Here is a 16,778-nt window from a genome sequence, read left to right as displayed (position 1 = left end):
AAAGGATTTATATGTTTAGTTTGATTAAAGTCTAGTCTTTAGGACTAGATATTATTTAATTATTTTAGATTTTCATATAATGGCCTTAAGTAACGTATTCCAAGTAATTTGATTTGAAGTTCAAAAATAAATGTTCCATCATACCTCAAAATTCTCTCAAACACTCGCTTAGGTGCTTAAAGTTCCCATGCAAGCTACAATGAGCAGACTTTCCCTTGGGAGTCAAATGCCTATGAATCCTTTGTTGAAGCTTGCTCTGCAACTTTGAAGGATCAGTCATTGCTCAGACATCAGTCTGTTAACTTTTGAAATAAGAAGCCCACTTAGATTATTCTGCTAGTTTAGAACCATGGACTTCCAAGTTAAGGCATGAATGGCATTCAAATCTGTTTCACCTTGGAAAGGTGAAAAAAAATCAACTCCTAAGCTTAGCACAAATGAATTTATCTAATTAGCTAACAAAAGACATGACATTAAAAAGTGGAAAATGGAACACTTAAGTTTTGATATGGTAGGGAGAAGGGAAAGGCAAATCTCTAAGCATGGGATATTGCCTAAAATTAGTTCAATAAAGGTGTGCTGTTTAGGAAAAGGGTTGGGAGCTAAGGAAGAATCTTCAGTGGGAACCTATCAGCAGTCAAGGGAAGTCACAAAAAAAGTAAATTATAAGCCAATATTCCTGATAAAAATAGATGCAAGAACCCTCAACCAAATACAAGCAAAATGAATTCAAGAATAAAGTGAAAGCATTACCCACCAGGATCAGAACATTGCATGCAAAGCAAGAAAATATATATTCTTCTCAAGTGCACATGGAACATTTTTTATGAGAGATCAAATGTGGGGCACCTGGGTGGCTCAGTCAGTTAAACTTTTGGCTCAGTCATGATACCAGGGTTCTAGGACCAAGACCCACATCAGGCTCCCTTTCAGGGGGAACCTCCTTCTCCCTCTCTTCCCTACTCCTGCTTTCTTACTAGCTCTGTCACTATCTCTGTCTCTGCCTCTGTTTCAAATAAATAAATAAAATCTTTAAAAAAGATAGATCAAATGTTAGTCCACAAAGCCAATCTTAATAAATTTAAGAAACTGTATTCCCCTGATGATGAATATTTATCAAAAAGATACAAAAATATTGATTCAAAGGGGCTCATGCACCCCCGTGTTTATTACAGCACTATCAACAGCCAAATTATGAAAAGAGTCCAGAGGTCCATTGACTGATGAATGGATAAAGAAGATATGGTATACACACACACACACACACACACAAATATTACTCAGCCATCAGAAAGAATGAGCCCTTACCACTTGCAATGATGTGGATGGAGCTAGAGTATATTATGCTATGTGAAATAAGTCGGTCAGAGAAAGACAAAGAGTATATGATTTCCCTCATATGTAGAATTTAAGAAACAAAACAGAAGAACCTAGGGAAGAAAAAAGAGAAAGAAGCAAACCACACAACACACTTAACTACAAAGAACAAACTGAGGGTTAATGGAGGGAGGTAGGTTTGGGATGAGCTAAATGGGTTATGTGGGTGATGAGTACTAAGGAGGGCGATTATTGTGGTGAGCATTGGGTGTTATATAGAGGTGATGAATCACTGAATTCTACTCCTGAAACCAATATTACCCTATATGTTAACTAACTAGAATTTAAATAAAAACTTGAGAGAAAAAAAAATTAAGAAACTGAAATCATATCAAGCATCCCTTCCAACTACAATGGTATGAAACTTGAAATTAATAACAAGAAAAAAACCTGGAAAATTCACAAATAAGTGGACATTAAACAACATGCTACTGAATAATCAATGAATCAAAGAAAAATCAGAGGAGAAATAAAAAATACCTGCAACGAATAAAAATGTAAAGACAGCATAACAAATTGTGGGATATAGCAAAAGCAATTGTTAAGAGTGAAGTTCAAAGTGATAAATACCTACTATAAGTAACAAGAAAAGTCTCAAATAAACAGCTCAAATTTACACCTCAAGGAACTAGGGGGAAAAGAAAAAGGCCAAAACAAGAAAGCCCAAAGTTAGTAGAAGGAAAGAAATAACAAAGAGTACTGCAGAAATAAACAGAGACTAAAAACAAAATAGAGATCACTGAAACTAAGAGGTGGTTCTTTGCAAGAGAAACAAAATTGACAACTCTTAAGTAGACTCATCAAGAAAAAAAAATGGGAGGACTCAAAATCAAAAATGAAAAAGAAGTTAAATTGATACCACAGAAATATAAGGGATCATTAGACTACCATGAACAATGATTATGTCAACAAACTGGACAACATATATAGATATTATAGAAGAAATGGATAAATCCCTAGAAGCGTACCTCCTACCAAGACTGAATCATAATAAACAGAAAACCCGAGCAGACGAATTAATAATGAGATTGAGTCATTAATCAAAAAATCCCAATAAACAAAACTATAGGATCAGAGAACTTCACTGATTAATTCTACCCTGTATTCAAAGAAGAATAAATATCAATTCTTCTCAAACTCTTCCAAAAAACAGAATAGAGAACTCTTCCAAACTCATTTTATGAGGCCAACATAACCTTGATATCAAAATTAGACAAGTATGCCACAAATACAGAGAATTACAGGTTAATATCCCTGATGAACATAGATGAAAAAACTCTCACAAAATATTAGCAAACAGAATTCAACAATTTACTAAAAGTTTGCACCATGATCAAGTGGGATTTACTATAGGCACGCAAGGATGGTTCAATATAATACATCACATTAATGAAATGAAGGATAAAAATCATATATGATCATCTCAATAGATACAGGAAAAGTATTTGACAAGATTCAGATATGATAAAAACTCTCAAAAGTGTTTATAGAGGGAAAGTACCTCAACATAATAATGTCTATGTATAATATGCCCACAGCTAACATCATACTCAATGGTGACAAGCTGAAAGTTTGGGGCGCCTGGGTGGCTCAGTGGGTTAAAGCCTCTGCCTTCAGCTCAGGTCATGATCCCAGGGTCCTGGGATCGAGTCCCGCATCAGGCTCTCTGCTCAGCAGGGAGCCTGCTTCCCTCTCACTCTCTCTGCCTGCCTCTCTGCCTACTTGTGATTTCTGTCAAATAAATAAATAAAATCAGTAAAAAAATAAATAAATAAATATAAATTAAAAAAAAAATAAAAGCTGAAAGTCTTTCCTCCAAGATCAGGAACAAGACAAGGATGCCCAATCCCATCACTACCATTCAACATAGTATTGGAAGTCTTAGACAAGACAATAAGTATGAAAAAGAAAGAAAAGGCATCCAGATTGGAAGGGGATAAGTGAAACTCTCACTATTTGCAGATGACATGATTTTATATAGAAAAAACCATGAAGAATTCATCAAAAAATTGTTAGAATTAATTAACAAACTCGGTAAGATTGCAGAGCACAAAAACAAGACACAAAAATCTATTGTGTTTCTATGTACTAATAGTGAAGAACCAGAAAAAGAAAAAAAATCTTAATTATATTTGTATCAGAAAGAGTAGAATTTCTAGGAATATATTTAACCAAGGAGGTGACAGATATGTATACTGAAAACTATAAGACATTAATAAAAGAAACTGAAGACACAAATAGAAAGATATTCTATGCTCGTGGATTAGAAGATTCAATATTGTTCAAATATCCATACTACCCAAAACAATCTATAGATACAATGCAATCTCTATCAAAATGTCATTTTTCAAAGAAATAGAAGAAATCATTCTAAAATTTGTATGGAACCACAACAACAAACAAACAAACAAACAAATAACCAACCGAGTAGCCAAAGCAATCTTGAGAAAGAAAAACAAAGCTAGAGGCATCATGCTCCCTGATTTCAAATAATATCACAAAGCTATAGTAATTAAAACAGTAGAATATTGGCAACAAAATAGACACATAAATAATGGAACAGAATAGAGAAACAATAATTAAACCCATGCATAAGTGGTCAATTAATTTATGACAAAGGAGCCAACAATATAAAATGAGGAAATGACACTCTCGCCAATAAATGGTATTGCAAAAGCTGGACAGTCACAGGCAAAAAAATAAAATTTGACCACTATCTTACACTATGTTACAAAATTAATTCAAAATTGATTAAAGACCTGAATATAAGATTTGAAACTATAAAACTCCTAGGGAAAAAAAAACACTTTCTAGGCACTAGGCTCCTTGACATAGGTCTTAGTGATAACTTTTAAATCTGACACCAAAAGGAAAAATAAATAAGTGGAAGTATACCATGCTAAAAAGCTTCTGCACAGCAAAGGAAACCAGCAAAAAATGAAAAGACAATGTAGTGAATGGAAAAAAATACATAATTCACATATCTGACAAAGGACTAATATCCAAATATATAAAGAACTTATACAATTCAACCACAAAAGAAATTGAAAATCCAATTAAAAAATGGGCAGAAGACCTGAATAGAGATTTTTCAAAGAAGACGTATAGATGACTAAATGGTACATGAAAAGGTGCTCAATATCATTCATCATCAAGGAAATAACAAATCAAAACCATAATGAGATATCACCTCACATCCGTTAGAATGGCTGTTATTAAAAATACAAGCAATACCAGGTGTTCATGAGGGTGTGCAGAAAGAGAAACTTTCCACAAAGAAACTGTATAGCCATTATGGAGAACAGTATGGACATTCTCCAAAAAAATTAAAAATAGAATATCCAGCAATTCCACTGTTGTGTATTTATTTGAAGAAAATAAAAACATTAACTCAAAAAGATAAATGCACCTCCATATTCATTGCAGCAATATCTACAGTAGCCAAGATATGGGAACAATTTAAGTGTCCATCAGTGAATGAATGGGTGAGGAAGAGGTGATACACGTACAAGCACACACACATAGACACACACTGGAATATTATTCAGCCATGAAAGACAATAAAATCTTGCCATTTATGACAACATGGATGGACCTCAAAGGCATTAATAGTAGGAAAGACCAATACTATATGATCTCTCTTATATGTGAAGAAAAGAAAAAGAGAGAGAGAGAGGGAGAGGGAGGGAGGGAGGAAGAGAAGAGGAGGGGAGGGGTGGGGGAGGGGAGAAGTGAAGAGAAGAGAGAAAGGAAGATAACAGAAGGGAAGGGAAGAGAAGAGAAAAGAAGAGGAAACCAAACTCAGATAAAGACAACAGATTGGTGGTTGCCAGAATTAGGGAGTGGAGGTTGGAGAAATGGATGAAGGGGGTAAAATTTTATTTAAAAAATAGATAAATAAACAAATGATAGGAAGCTAAAAAAGAATGTTTGGTGGGGATCCATCAGCACACAAGAGAAATAAGAGTTTAAGTATCTGGAGAACAGAATGCTAGAGTAGGCTAGGGCACAACTAAAAGTAAACTTTCTTGCTTTACGATTTTGCTTATAGTTTATAGATACAAAGATTTGGGTTTCCACATCTTTTCAAATTTTAGTTCCAATAGGAACTCAAAAGGAAATTTGAATGCTGATGTAGTCTTCTTTATTTCAGCAATCAGCCTTTAAATATAGTCCTTGATAGACGTTAACAGAAATGTGCATTTGTCTGGGACATCGAGATAGGAGATAGATGCATTTTAAAGTCACTTTTGGACAAATCCACTTTCATCCTTACAGTATTTTAGGGTATCTTACCGGTTCTCCTTTATCTCCTTTCTGGCCAGGTGAGCCTGGAGTTCCTGGCAATCCTGCTTCTCCCTGAGCAAAAATGAATTCTGTGTTATCAAACATTCTATCACCTTGAGCTGAAGACTAATAGTTTACAAATATGACGGTGACCATAGTAGGATAAAGCTTTACTCTCCTCTGAGCTCATGTTGGTTCCTCTGCTAGAATGCCCTTCCCTTCTCAGGAGGCTCAGTACTCTCTCTCCCCCAAATGCCATTTGACATCATCTCCTCTATGAGACTTTCCACCAACTGGAACAGATGATGCTCCTCTATGGCCTCTGCAACTTGTACTTGCTTTTCTCATGGAGCTTACATACAATTTTGGTTGCCAGAAGAAATGTAAGGTTCCTCTCAACTTTTACCTCCCCCCTATCTCTACTCTTCCAGCCAGGAGTGAAGTGGTAGCTGAATGTGTTAAGTCTCTAAGGGCATGTAGTAAGGCACAGTACTAGGGAACATTCTGCTCTAGGAACTAAGGCTAGTTTTTTCTTTTCCTCTTTCCTTTCCTTTTCCTCTTTCCTTTTTTCTTTTCCTCTTTCCTATGGGCATAGAGGAAAACCATCAAGAAATCTCTTAGCCTCCTTGTAGCACTGCCTCAAGACTGCTGTTAACATTCATAAAAGAAGTTTATGAAGGTCCAAAGGACCACTCTTCCTCACCAGGGCACCATCCTGGCACAAATGAAGCAAATTCTTAAAGTAATATTCTCTTCCTATTTCCTACAGTATCAGTAACCAACAAAGAAATACTATATAGAGTACCTTGTGTACGTGTTAAAGAGCAGCACTTTACTTCAACTGTGAGTTCCCAGAACGGAAGCCTATTCCCAACACATGTTAATTACTTGTTATTTGTCTGCTGTACAGGTGGGTCCCCCCTCCCCCCTTTACCTTTCTATCCATTGTAATTCACAGCCTGGAAAGAATGTCTGATGGCTCCAGAACTATCCAGAAAAGAAAAAAAAAAATCTAGGAAATCCTATTCCCAATTCCCTTCTCTTAACCCACACCCAGTGATGGAGTGGCTTATGTATTTGATTCAACTAGCACTAAAGGTCAAGATCCATTCTGTGCACCGGGGCCACATCCAAGGGGCTTGGCTCACTCTGTGTAGTGGCTTTTCCATGGGCATAGATTGAAACTAGCAAACCTTGTTTGGAATGCACTGGCACCGGTCTTGAAGTTCCTGCGTTGCTGGCAGATAGGCAGACATTCTACCGGCATGAGCGGGTAACAATGATGATGCAGCACTTCCATAGCCATCCTGCTCTGGACACTACAATCCAGAAAAATGAGTAGAGTCAATTCCAAACATTCTAACTTCCCAAATACAGGCTCCCACCAAACTAGGGATGACTCAACACTGGTATATGAACGTTTAGAATGCCTTTGCTCTTTTACTAGGCCTCCGATGTGTTTTATCACACTGAGAACACGCTAGAAATACACTAAAATGTTGGTGTGTTGAGGAATTCTGAAGCTATTGTAAATGACTTTATGATGATGAGTACAGTAATCCTAAACATTCACAGTAACTGCCTAGTTAAAATAAAATAGTTATACATATTACATCTGTGTACGTGTTTGTGGAACAAAATTTTTAACAAAAGCAAGCAATGTGAACTTTTAGAACTTGTTTACTCCCAACAAGATGATTGTAAAGGCACGTAAAAGTAGAAAATAAATTCTTTTTATACTCCAGGATGGTATATATTTAATTAAAGTATACACTAGTCTTGGTCTTTAAAGTCCCTTATCCCTTAAAGTTATTAAAAACGCCTCCATTGTAACAGACAAGTGGTGAATTTTATACTTAAGCAGTGGGTTCAGAACATGTGGGATAACATGAAGTGAAACTTAGTTACAAAGCAATGAACTTTTTTTCTCTCAAAAATAAATCCAGACAGGGAGGATAAATAAATGCATCCCTTCCTCTCCACATCATTTACCAGGCTCCTCACCATGGTCTATAACTGTGAACTTGTAATTTTATAAACTTGTAATTTTCTAACTCTGAATTTGCAGTTTAGGTGGAAGGATTCACATATTACTTTGTATGCTACAAATCATATATGCTTGGAAAAGTATTTTCAGGATAAAAAAAGATTGTCAGTGGTTATTTATTGTGGTGAGACAGTTGTTAATTATTTCCTTCTTTGAATTTGGCTGTATTTTCCAAGTTTTCTATAATAAACATACACACAATTTTTAAAAAGATATTATTTATTTATTTATTTGACAGAGAGAGAGAGACCGCACAAGCAGGGGAAGCACCAGAGGAAGAGGGAGAAGTAGGTTCCCCACTGAGCAGGGAGCCCCACGTGGGGCTCGAGCCCAGGACCCTGGGATCATGAGCTGAGCTGAAAGCAGAGACTTAACTGACTGAGCCACCCAGGTGCCCCAACATCCATAATTTTTAAAACAAAAAAGTTCTCTTGAAAAAAAATGGGTACCACTCTAATATTTCTGAAAACAATAAAAACTGTAAGAAAAATGACACTCAGAAACACTGGGACTAGTTTCCTGTGTCCACCCTGAGGTCTATCAGAGTCATTCTCTCCAGATTTAATAATTAGCTATTCTGTTATCTTAATAAGTTTCCAAGTCCACAAGTCTAAAAGTCATATTAGAATGAAACACAATTAACACCAAAATAGTCCATTTATCTTGTATGATTTGGTATGATTTTCCAGCAACTTCCTGCTCTACCAGTTACCACTTAGGTAACCAAGACCCAATTTGAGTTCATAATTTTGGTCTGGATAACTAATTTACTATATTAAATTGGGACTTTAAATGACTTTAAAAGTATGTCTCAGGATTCACTATAAAACTTTCTACACTCTCCAAAAAGTGCCTGAAGGGAACATAAAAATGTACAAGTAAGGACTCTTCTCTTCATAAAACCTCTGGTTTTGATTTGATGCATATTTAGTTAATTGGCCCTACAAATTTTAATCACATTTCTCATTTATTTTCAACAAATGTTGCTGATTTTCTCCTTCTGTCTATGTCTGTGGTCATGAAACTTTACAGAAACAAAAAATCTAATCAGTAGAAGAAAAGAACTATATTTAAAGATGACCTTGAATAAATTTCACCCTTGACCATGCTGTAACATATCAATAACCAAAAAAAGTCTAATTTGAAATTCCAGGATAAAATTAAAATTTTAAGCAAGCACATTAAAATTTTCTGAATTCAACACATTTTTCAGAAAAAAAAAAAGTTGTCAGAATTACAGCAGATGCACGTAAATGGCTTTCATATAGTTTTTTACCTTCCAAACTATACACTCCCACTTGTAAAATGTAGCATGTTTCTATTTTTTGCTACTCCTTAAAAAATGGTGATGTCCCTTCAAATAATTATTAGCAGGAAAATAAGCAGGCTTTTATTATTTTTTTTCCTATAGTCAAAGACGAATTCCTACCTTATTTTCTACACTTTAACTCCTAAATAATATTTTTAAGATGTGATTTTCTTCCATACTTTCTGAAGTTACATAATTGTTTTTAACAGTCAAATCACTCCATCAAATCTATTATTCATACTTCCTTAAATAATTTTCTCATAATTTGAATAGAAAAATCTCTACTATGTGATTATACAGAGTAAAAACTACTGGTCAAAAGTACAGTATTTAGATATATCAAAACATTATGTTACTTTTCAACCAGGAAAAATTATTATTTTAAGGGCTCTTATATCCTAAAGGAATAATTAATTTAAAAAGTAAACTTTTGGAGAATTAGCATCTTCAAAATTTAAATATGTGGCTCCAGGAAGTCTAGGTATTTTGTCTGTAGATTGACATTATAAATTTTCTTTTTAGATATTTATAGAAAGATATTTGGCTGGCTTTCATTTTACTTGGAATGAGAGCCATAAACTGGGTTGGAGATATGCTTTATAAAACCAAGTTACATAAGCAAAACAAATAATTTTGAAAAACTTAGCTGTGCTTTGAATCAGTCACATTATTATTCTACTACTCACAGTGAGTGACAGAAGTTAAAAATACTTTGAATTACTAAACTATCGATAAAATTTTCATGTAATTTTGAAGGATAAGTATAGAACTTCTAGGAAATCTAAGATACAAAGAGAAACATTTTCACCTTTTTCTTTTACTTTTCATATGTTCTTTCCGTAAGACTTTATTGAATTAGTCCCTTTTAAATACGTTTTTGTCCCATCTAACTCCTTCAATAGTTGATAAGTCAACAAGTCAAGAAACAATATTTTGACTATCTTCTATAAAGCACTAGGAATAAAAAAAGAAAATATAACTCCCCTCAGTGAGTTTAAAATGAAGTTGAATAAATTAAAAACAAATACAACTAGGTCTAATAATGTAAGATAGCACAAGTGCCCATCATAATGAAAGATAGAAAAAGCACTGAATTTTTCTTTTTCTTGTTTTTAAATGGAAGACTGGTATAAGAAAGTAACGTTGTACAGTTAGGTTGGAAATTTTAAGAATGAGAGGCTAAGTATCTGAGTTTATGCTTTGTTGCCAACAGGGAATGACCAAAGGTTTGAGAAAGAGATAAACAGAGGGCAGGAAATATGTCTTACTCACATCTGTTAATGCCTTGTTCTTCAGCACAATGTCTAGAAGATCAATGTTTTTGAATAATTAATGTTTAATGAGAGAAAATAAATGCATATACAAAGCAATGATTCAGAGACTTATTCTGGTTACACTGGAAGGAAAAAGGTCTAGAGAAAGGGAAGGCAGTTGATGTGATAACGCAACAATCCAGGCATCAGATAAAGGTAGACCAGGTGAATAACAGGGAAAATGAAGACGAAAACTCTATCACAGGGTGCCTGGGTGGCTCTGTCTGTTAAACATCTGACTTCTGCTCGGGTAATGATCTCTCAGAGTCCTGGGATCAAGCCCTGCATTAGGGCCCTGCTCAGCCCCTCCCTTCTGCCCCTCCCCTCTGCATATGCTCACATGCTCTCTCTCTCTCAAACAAATGAAGTCTTTAAAAAAAATCTATCACAAAAGAAAGGTATCCAGAATGGATATGATATCTGGATATATGACATCCAGAACTATGTGAGTTTTTTACACAGTTTAAATCCCTGTGTTTTGTCTTGAACTTTGGGAATGATATGTCCTCACTTTGGACTCAACATAAATAAGGGAGAATTTATGACTTTTTCCATAAACTACGTTCTGACAGTAGCATCATCATTTTCCAAACTATGTGAGAGCACTAAAAGTCGTCTCTTACTTGGAACAAATTACTCACCTGGCTTCAACAGAAGATATTCAGTGCTGCCTTATATTTGCACTCTATGGACCATGCAACTGACATTCTATATTCTTCCCAAGCCAAGAAAACTAACTTACCTTGGTGTCTGATATTTCGCAACATGTTTCTTGTGCTATGAAGTTTGAGTTACAGTAGATTTTAAACTGGTGAAGCTCAATCTATTAAAAAAGTAGTAATAAGACACATCATTAGTTTTCTTGAAAGTCACTGAGGCACTTAAAAATTGTGGTAATTTAACAGGAAAGATAAAAGGAGCTATACAAATAAGTTATTGGTAGATATTTTTAATGCTTTTGTTTAATTTAGGATTCATGATTTTGTGGATCATTTGAGAAAGAGACATGGATTCAATTATTAAGATAGATCTCTAGATAAAGGAAATCAGGTAATGAAAGCAACTGCAAATCTTTGCTACGATTTCATACACAAAAGAAGTACTTACTTTAAGAGAGACATTGTTATGCATTACAAGAAAGTATGCCCACAAAATGAGAAAAATTTCAAAGTAAGAAATTGTGGGGGAAAAGTAAAGTCAAAGGTATGAACACGTGATAGAAAAGGCTTTCTCAGTAGTTCCAGAGCTCTTATTTGAGACACTGAAACAGATGCTTACTTCTTAATAAGAAAAAAAAAAGTACTTAGTTTTCATCTATATTTCATGGATTCTGTACAATATCTATGGATGTTCTACTACACTGGGATAACCCTGAGCAATACTCATAATCTTTTTACAAAAATAATCAGTTCCTTCTATCTGCTTAGTAGATTCATATTTTTTGGCATTGGACATGAAATAAAAAGTAGTTCAAAAAAAGTGCAATCATGCCTTTAAATGCAAGATCAAGCAACCATGTGAAAAATAATTACTACAGACTACTGAAAAGATATCAATACGATAGATGTATAAGTCAGCTATTTTAAGTTACTTTGTGGTTGCAAATTTAATAATTTAATTAATAATCATACAAGGATGTCACATATTATGTAGGTCAGGAGCAACCTCTTCTCTCTACCCTCTCCTCCCACTGACTACACATTTCTCTCTGCCCCTTTCCACCTCTTTCTCTGTTTCCCAGTATTACAGAGCTAGATTATGTATTACTTTGATGTCAATAAGTATGGTCTATAGAAAGATCCAATGGTTAATATTACAATAATTAATCCTACCATAATGAGAAGCACTTATCTTTGTTGAGTTCTGAAACTCTACCCAACACACACAAAAAAGCCAAAAAGGTGGGGGAGAAAGGCTGTAACTATTACTCTATAGTGCACTGAGATGAACAGAATCAATTCAGCTCATAGATAGTGTTAAGAAATACGGACATCTTTTGAATTCATGAGCAGCCTACCATTTGCAGCCAATGCAAAATTCTGAGATAAAATGAAACTTTTTTATTTTCTATAACTTTTTGCAAGGTATTGAAATTAACTTTTGTTTATAAAATTTAAATACACTGTCTTACATAGTCAAATGAAAGACCATGCAGTAACATACCCATTATATGGAACAAAGAATGGGGATTCCAATTAATTAATATTCTTCTTAACTGAAACTAATATAACATCATGATTTTTATCAATTTAGCCAATAAATATTAAAATTTGATTATGTATGATTCACTATACTAGACCCTTTTATGAATTATTTTATTTTTTTAAATATTTTATTTATTTGTCAGAGAGTGAGGAGAGAGCACAAGCAGGGGGAGTGGCAAACAGAGGGAGAAGCAGGTTCCCCACTGACCAATGAGGCCCAATGCGGGACTTTATCCCAGGACCCTGGGATCATGACCTGAGCCAAAGGCAGAGGCTTAACCCACTGAGCCACCCAGGTGTCCTGATAATGGGAGTTATTTTAGTTAACTAAAGACGGATGATCAATTTTTGATGGATTAGTAACTAATCAAGTACCATGACATTGAAACTACAAACCTAGTTTAATGATGCTTTCTTATTCATTAGTTACTCTGGAATCCTTCACTGACACTGTGCTTTACAAGGACAATGTTTAGGACTAAGTCTATACTGGCCCTTGTTACACAGAATTTGTTTTAAAAAATCCTTTGTATCTTTTTGTCACCTATTTCTTTTTCACAAAAGTAACTAGGCAGTATAAAAAAATAAAACCCAATTATTGGGATTTTTTTTCCAATAACATCCATCCAGCGTAAATAAAACATTTTCACACTACAACAGATCTTACGGATTATAGAGCTTCCACAGAGATGATGAAAAATTAGTCCACTTAAATTTTTAGCAGGACCAAGAATCTTTACAGAATAAAATATGTATTTTATTTGCTTAACTCAAACACTATCTCATAAATAAGCTGCATCATATCACTTTAATTGTTTAATTTTTCTCTTTATTTATTTATTTATTTATTTTTAAAAAATTTTAAATCTAGTATAGTTACACCCACCTCCCCTCTGGTAACTTTCAATTTCTTTTCTTTAGTTAAGAGTTCATTTCTTAGTCTGTCTTTTTTCTTCTTTGTTTGTTTTGTTTCTTAAATTTTAAATATGTGTGAAGTCGTATGGTATTTGTCTTCCTCTGACTGACTTATTTCACTTAGCGTTATACTCTCTGAACCAACCATACTGTAGTGAATGCCAAGATTTCATTCTTTTTTATGGCTGAGTAATAAATATGTAAATATATAAATATATATATATTTTTAGGAAAAATATAAGGATATATATATATTTTTTTTTTTTAAGGAAATACTTTAAAGAAAATTTTCTTAATTTTTAAGGAAACTCCATACTGTTTTCCTCAGGGGCTGCATGAGTTTGCACTTCCGCCACAGTGTACAAGGTTTCCTTTTTCTTGGGATCCTTGCCAACACATGTGGTTTCTTGTGTTCTGATTCTGACAGCTGTGAAGTGATATCTCATTGTGGTTTTGATTTCATTTCCTTGATGATGAGTGATGTTGAGACTCTTTCCATGTGTCTGTAGGCCATCTGTGGATTATTTATTTTTTGGGTGTTGAGTTTGGTAAGTTCTTTATATATTTTGGATACTAACCCTTTATCAGATACATCACTTGCAAGTATCTATTCGCATTCAATAGGTTGCCTTCGAGTTTTGTTGATGGTTTCCTTTGCTGTACAGAAGTATTGTTTTGTTTTGTTTTGCTTTTTGTTTTGTTTTTACAAAATCCCAATAGTTTATTCTTGCTTCTGTTTCACTTGCCTCAGAAGACCTATCTTGGTACGGAAGAAGACACTACCGCCTGTGCTCTCTTTTAGGATTTTTATTCTTTTTATTCTTTCAGGTCTCACGTTTAGGATCTAATCCATTTTTAATTTATTTTTATGAATGGGTTAAGAAAGAAGTTCAACTTCATTCTTTTGCATGTGGCTGTCCAGTTTTCCCAACACCATTTGTTGACGATTTGGATTCCTTTTATTCTTTTTCCCATTGCATGTTTTTGCCCCTTTGTTGAAGGTTAATTGACCATATAATTGTGGGTTTGTTTCTGGGCTTTTTACTCTGTTCTATTTATCTAAGTGTCTATTTTTCTGCCAGTACCAAACTGTTCTGATAACTACAGCTTTTCAGTATATCTTGAAATCTGGGATTGTGATAACCTACAGTTTTGTTCTTCTTTTTCGAGATTGCTTTGGGTATTCAGGGACTTTTGTGTTTCCATACAGATTTTAGAATTATTTGTTCTAGTGCTGTGAAGAATGCTGTTGTATTTTGATAGGGATTCCATTAAATCTGCAGATTGCTTTAGGTAGTATGGAAGTTTAAAAAAAATAAGTGTTCTCCCAATCCATGAGCATGGAATATCTTTCCATTTGTTTGGCTCATCTTCAATTTCTTTCATCAGTGTTTTACAGTTTTCAGAGTTCAGGTCTTTCAGCTCCTCGGTTAAGTTGATTCCTAGGCATTTTATTATTTTTGATGCAATTATAAATGGGATTGTTTTCTTAATTTCTCTGTTGGCCACTTCATTATTAATATACAGAAATGCAATGGATTTCTATATGTTGATTTTGTATCCTATGACCATACTGAATTCATTTAAAATTCTAGTAGAGTTTTGGTGGAGTCTTTGGGGTTTTCTATATATAGTATCATGTCATCTGCAAATAGTGAAAGTTTTACTTCTTCCTTGCCAATTTGGATTCCTTTTACTCTTTTTTGTTGTCTGATTGCTGTAGCTAGGACTTCCAGAACTATGTTGATTAGAGTGGTGAGAGTAGACTGCTTTGTGTTGCTTCTGAGATTAGGGAAAAGCTCTGTTTTTCACCATTAAGTACATGTACAAGGTTGGTTTTTCATACATGGCCTTATTATGTTGAGGTATGTTCCCTCTAATCCTACTTTGTTGAGGGTTTTTAATCGTGAATGGATGTTGTACTTTGTCAAATGTTTTTTCTGCTTATATTAAATGATCATATGCTTTTTACCCTTTCTCTTGTTGATGTGATATATCACATTGATTGATTTGCAAATATTGAACCACCTTTGCATGCTGGGAATAAATCCCACTTGATTGTGGGAATTGTGGGATTGTAGGAATGATTTTGAGGATTTTTCTACCTATGTTCATCAGAGATATTTGTCTATAGTTCTCTTTTTAAATTTATTTCATTTAAATTCAATTAGGCAACATATAGTACATCATTAGTTTTTGAGGTAGTGTTCAATGATTCATTAATTGCATATAACACACAGTGCTCATCACTTCACCTGCCCTCCTTAATGCCCGTCACTCAGTTACTTCATCCCCCAACCCTTCTCCTTTTCTGCAACCCTTGTTTGTTTCCTGGAGTCAAGAGTTTTTCATGGTTTGGCTCCCTCTCTGATTTCTTCCCATTTAGATTTCCCTCCCTTGCCCCATGATCCTCTGTACTATGCCTTATATTCCTCATATGAGTGAAACCATATGATAATCATCTTTCTCTGACTGACTTATTTCACTTAGCAAAATACCCTACAATTCCATCCATGTTGATGTAAATGGTAGGTATTCATCCTTTCTAATGGCTGGGTAACATTCCATTGTATATATGAACCACAACTTCTTTATCCATTTACCTGCTGAAGGACATCTCAGTTCCTTCTAAAGTTTGGCTATTTTGGACATTGCTGCTATTAACATTGGGATGTGCATGCCTCTTCTTTTCACTACATCTGTATCTTTGGGTAAATACCCAGTAGTGCAATTACTGGGTCATAGGGTAGCTCTATTTTTAACTTCTTGAGGAACCTCCATATTGTTTTCCACAGTGGCTGTACCAGCTTGCATTCCTACCAACAGTGTAAGAGGGTTCCCCTTTCTTCACATCCTCAACATTTGTTGTTCCCTGTCTTGTTAATCTTAGCCATTCTAGCTGCATAAGGTGGTATTTCATTATGGTTTTGATGTGTAATTCCCTGATGGCAATTGATGTAGAGCATTTTTTCATGTGTCTGTTGGCCATTTGGATGTCTTCTTTGCAGAAATGTCTGTTCATGCCTTCTGCCCATTTCTTGATTAGATTATTTGTTCTTTGGGTGTTGAGTTTGGTAAGCTCTTTATAGATTCGGGATACTAGCCCTTTATCTGATATGTCATTTGCAAATATCTTCTCCCATTTCATAGGTTGCCTTTTAATTTTGTTGACTGTTTCCTTTGCCATGCAGAAACTTTTTATCTTGAGGTCCCAGTAGTTAATTTTTGCTTTTGTTTCCCTTGCCTTTAGAGATGTGTCTTCCCAGAAATTGCTGCAGCTGAGGTGGAAGAGGTTACTGCCCATGTTCCCCTTTATGATTTTGATA

General features: G+C 34.6%; 1 protein-coding gene across 4 annotated transcripts in view; it reads right to left on the bottom strand.

Annotated features, from left to right (window-relative positions):
- The window catches only part of COL19A1 (collagen type XIX alpha 1 chain), a 323,109-nt gene that overhangs the window by 257,077 nt on the left and 49,254 nt on the right, over positions 1 to 16,778 (bottom strand). For all 4 annotated transcript variants that reach the window (XM_059178371.1, XM_059178370.1, XM_059178372.1 and 1 more), the window contains exons 7-9: positions 11,076 to 11,156; positions 6,858 to 6,983; positions 5,674 to 5,736 (exon numbers count right to left, since the gene is read on the bottom strand). In XM_059178371.1, the coding sequence (XP_059034354.1) occupies positions 5,674 to 5,736; positions 6,858 to 6,983; positions 11,076 to 11,156 (270 nt within the window). The remainder of the gene's footprint in view (positions 1 to 5,673; positions 5,737 to 6,857; positions 6,984 to 11,075; positions 11,157 to 16,778) is intronic.

This window comes from Mustela lutreola, chromosome 6 (genome assembly GCF_030435805.1).
Source record: "Mustela lutreola isolate mMusLut2 chromosome 6, mMusLut2.pri, whole genome shotgun sequence".
In the NCBI taxonomy this organism is placed as follows: Eukaryota; Metazoa; Chordata; class Mammalia; order Carnivora; family Mustelidae; genus Mustela; species Mustela lutreola.
This window is presented reverse-complemented; position numbering and strand designations above follow the sequence as displayed.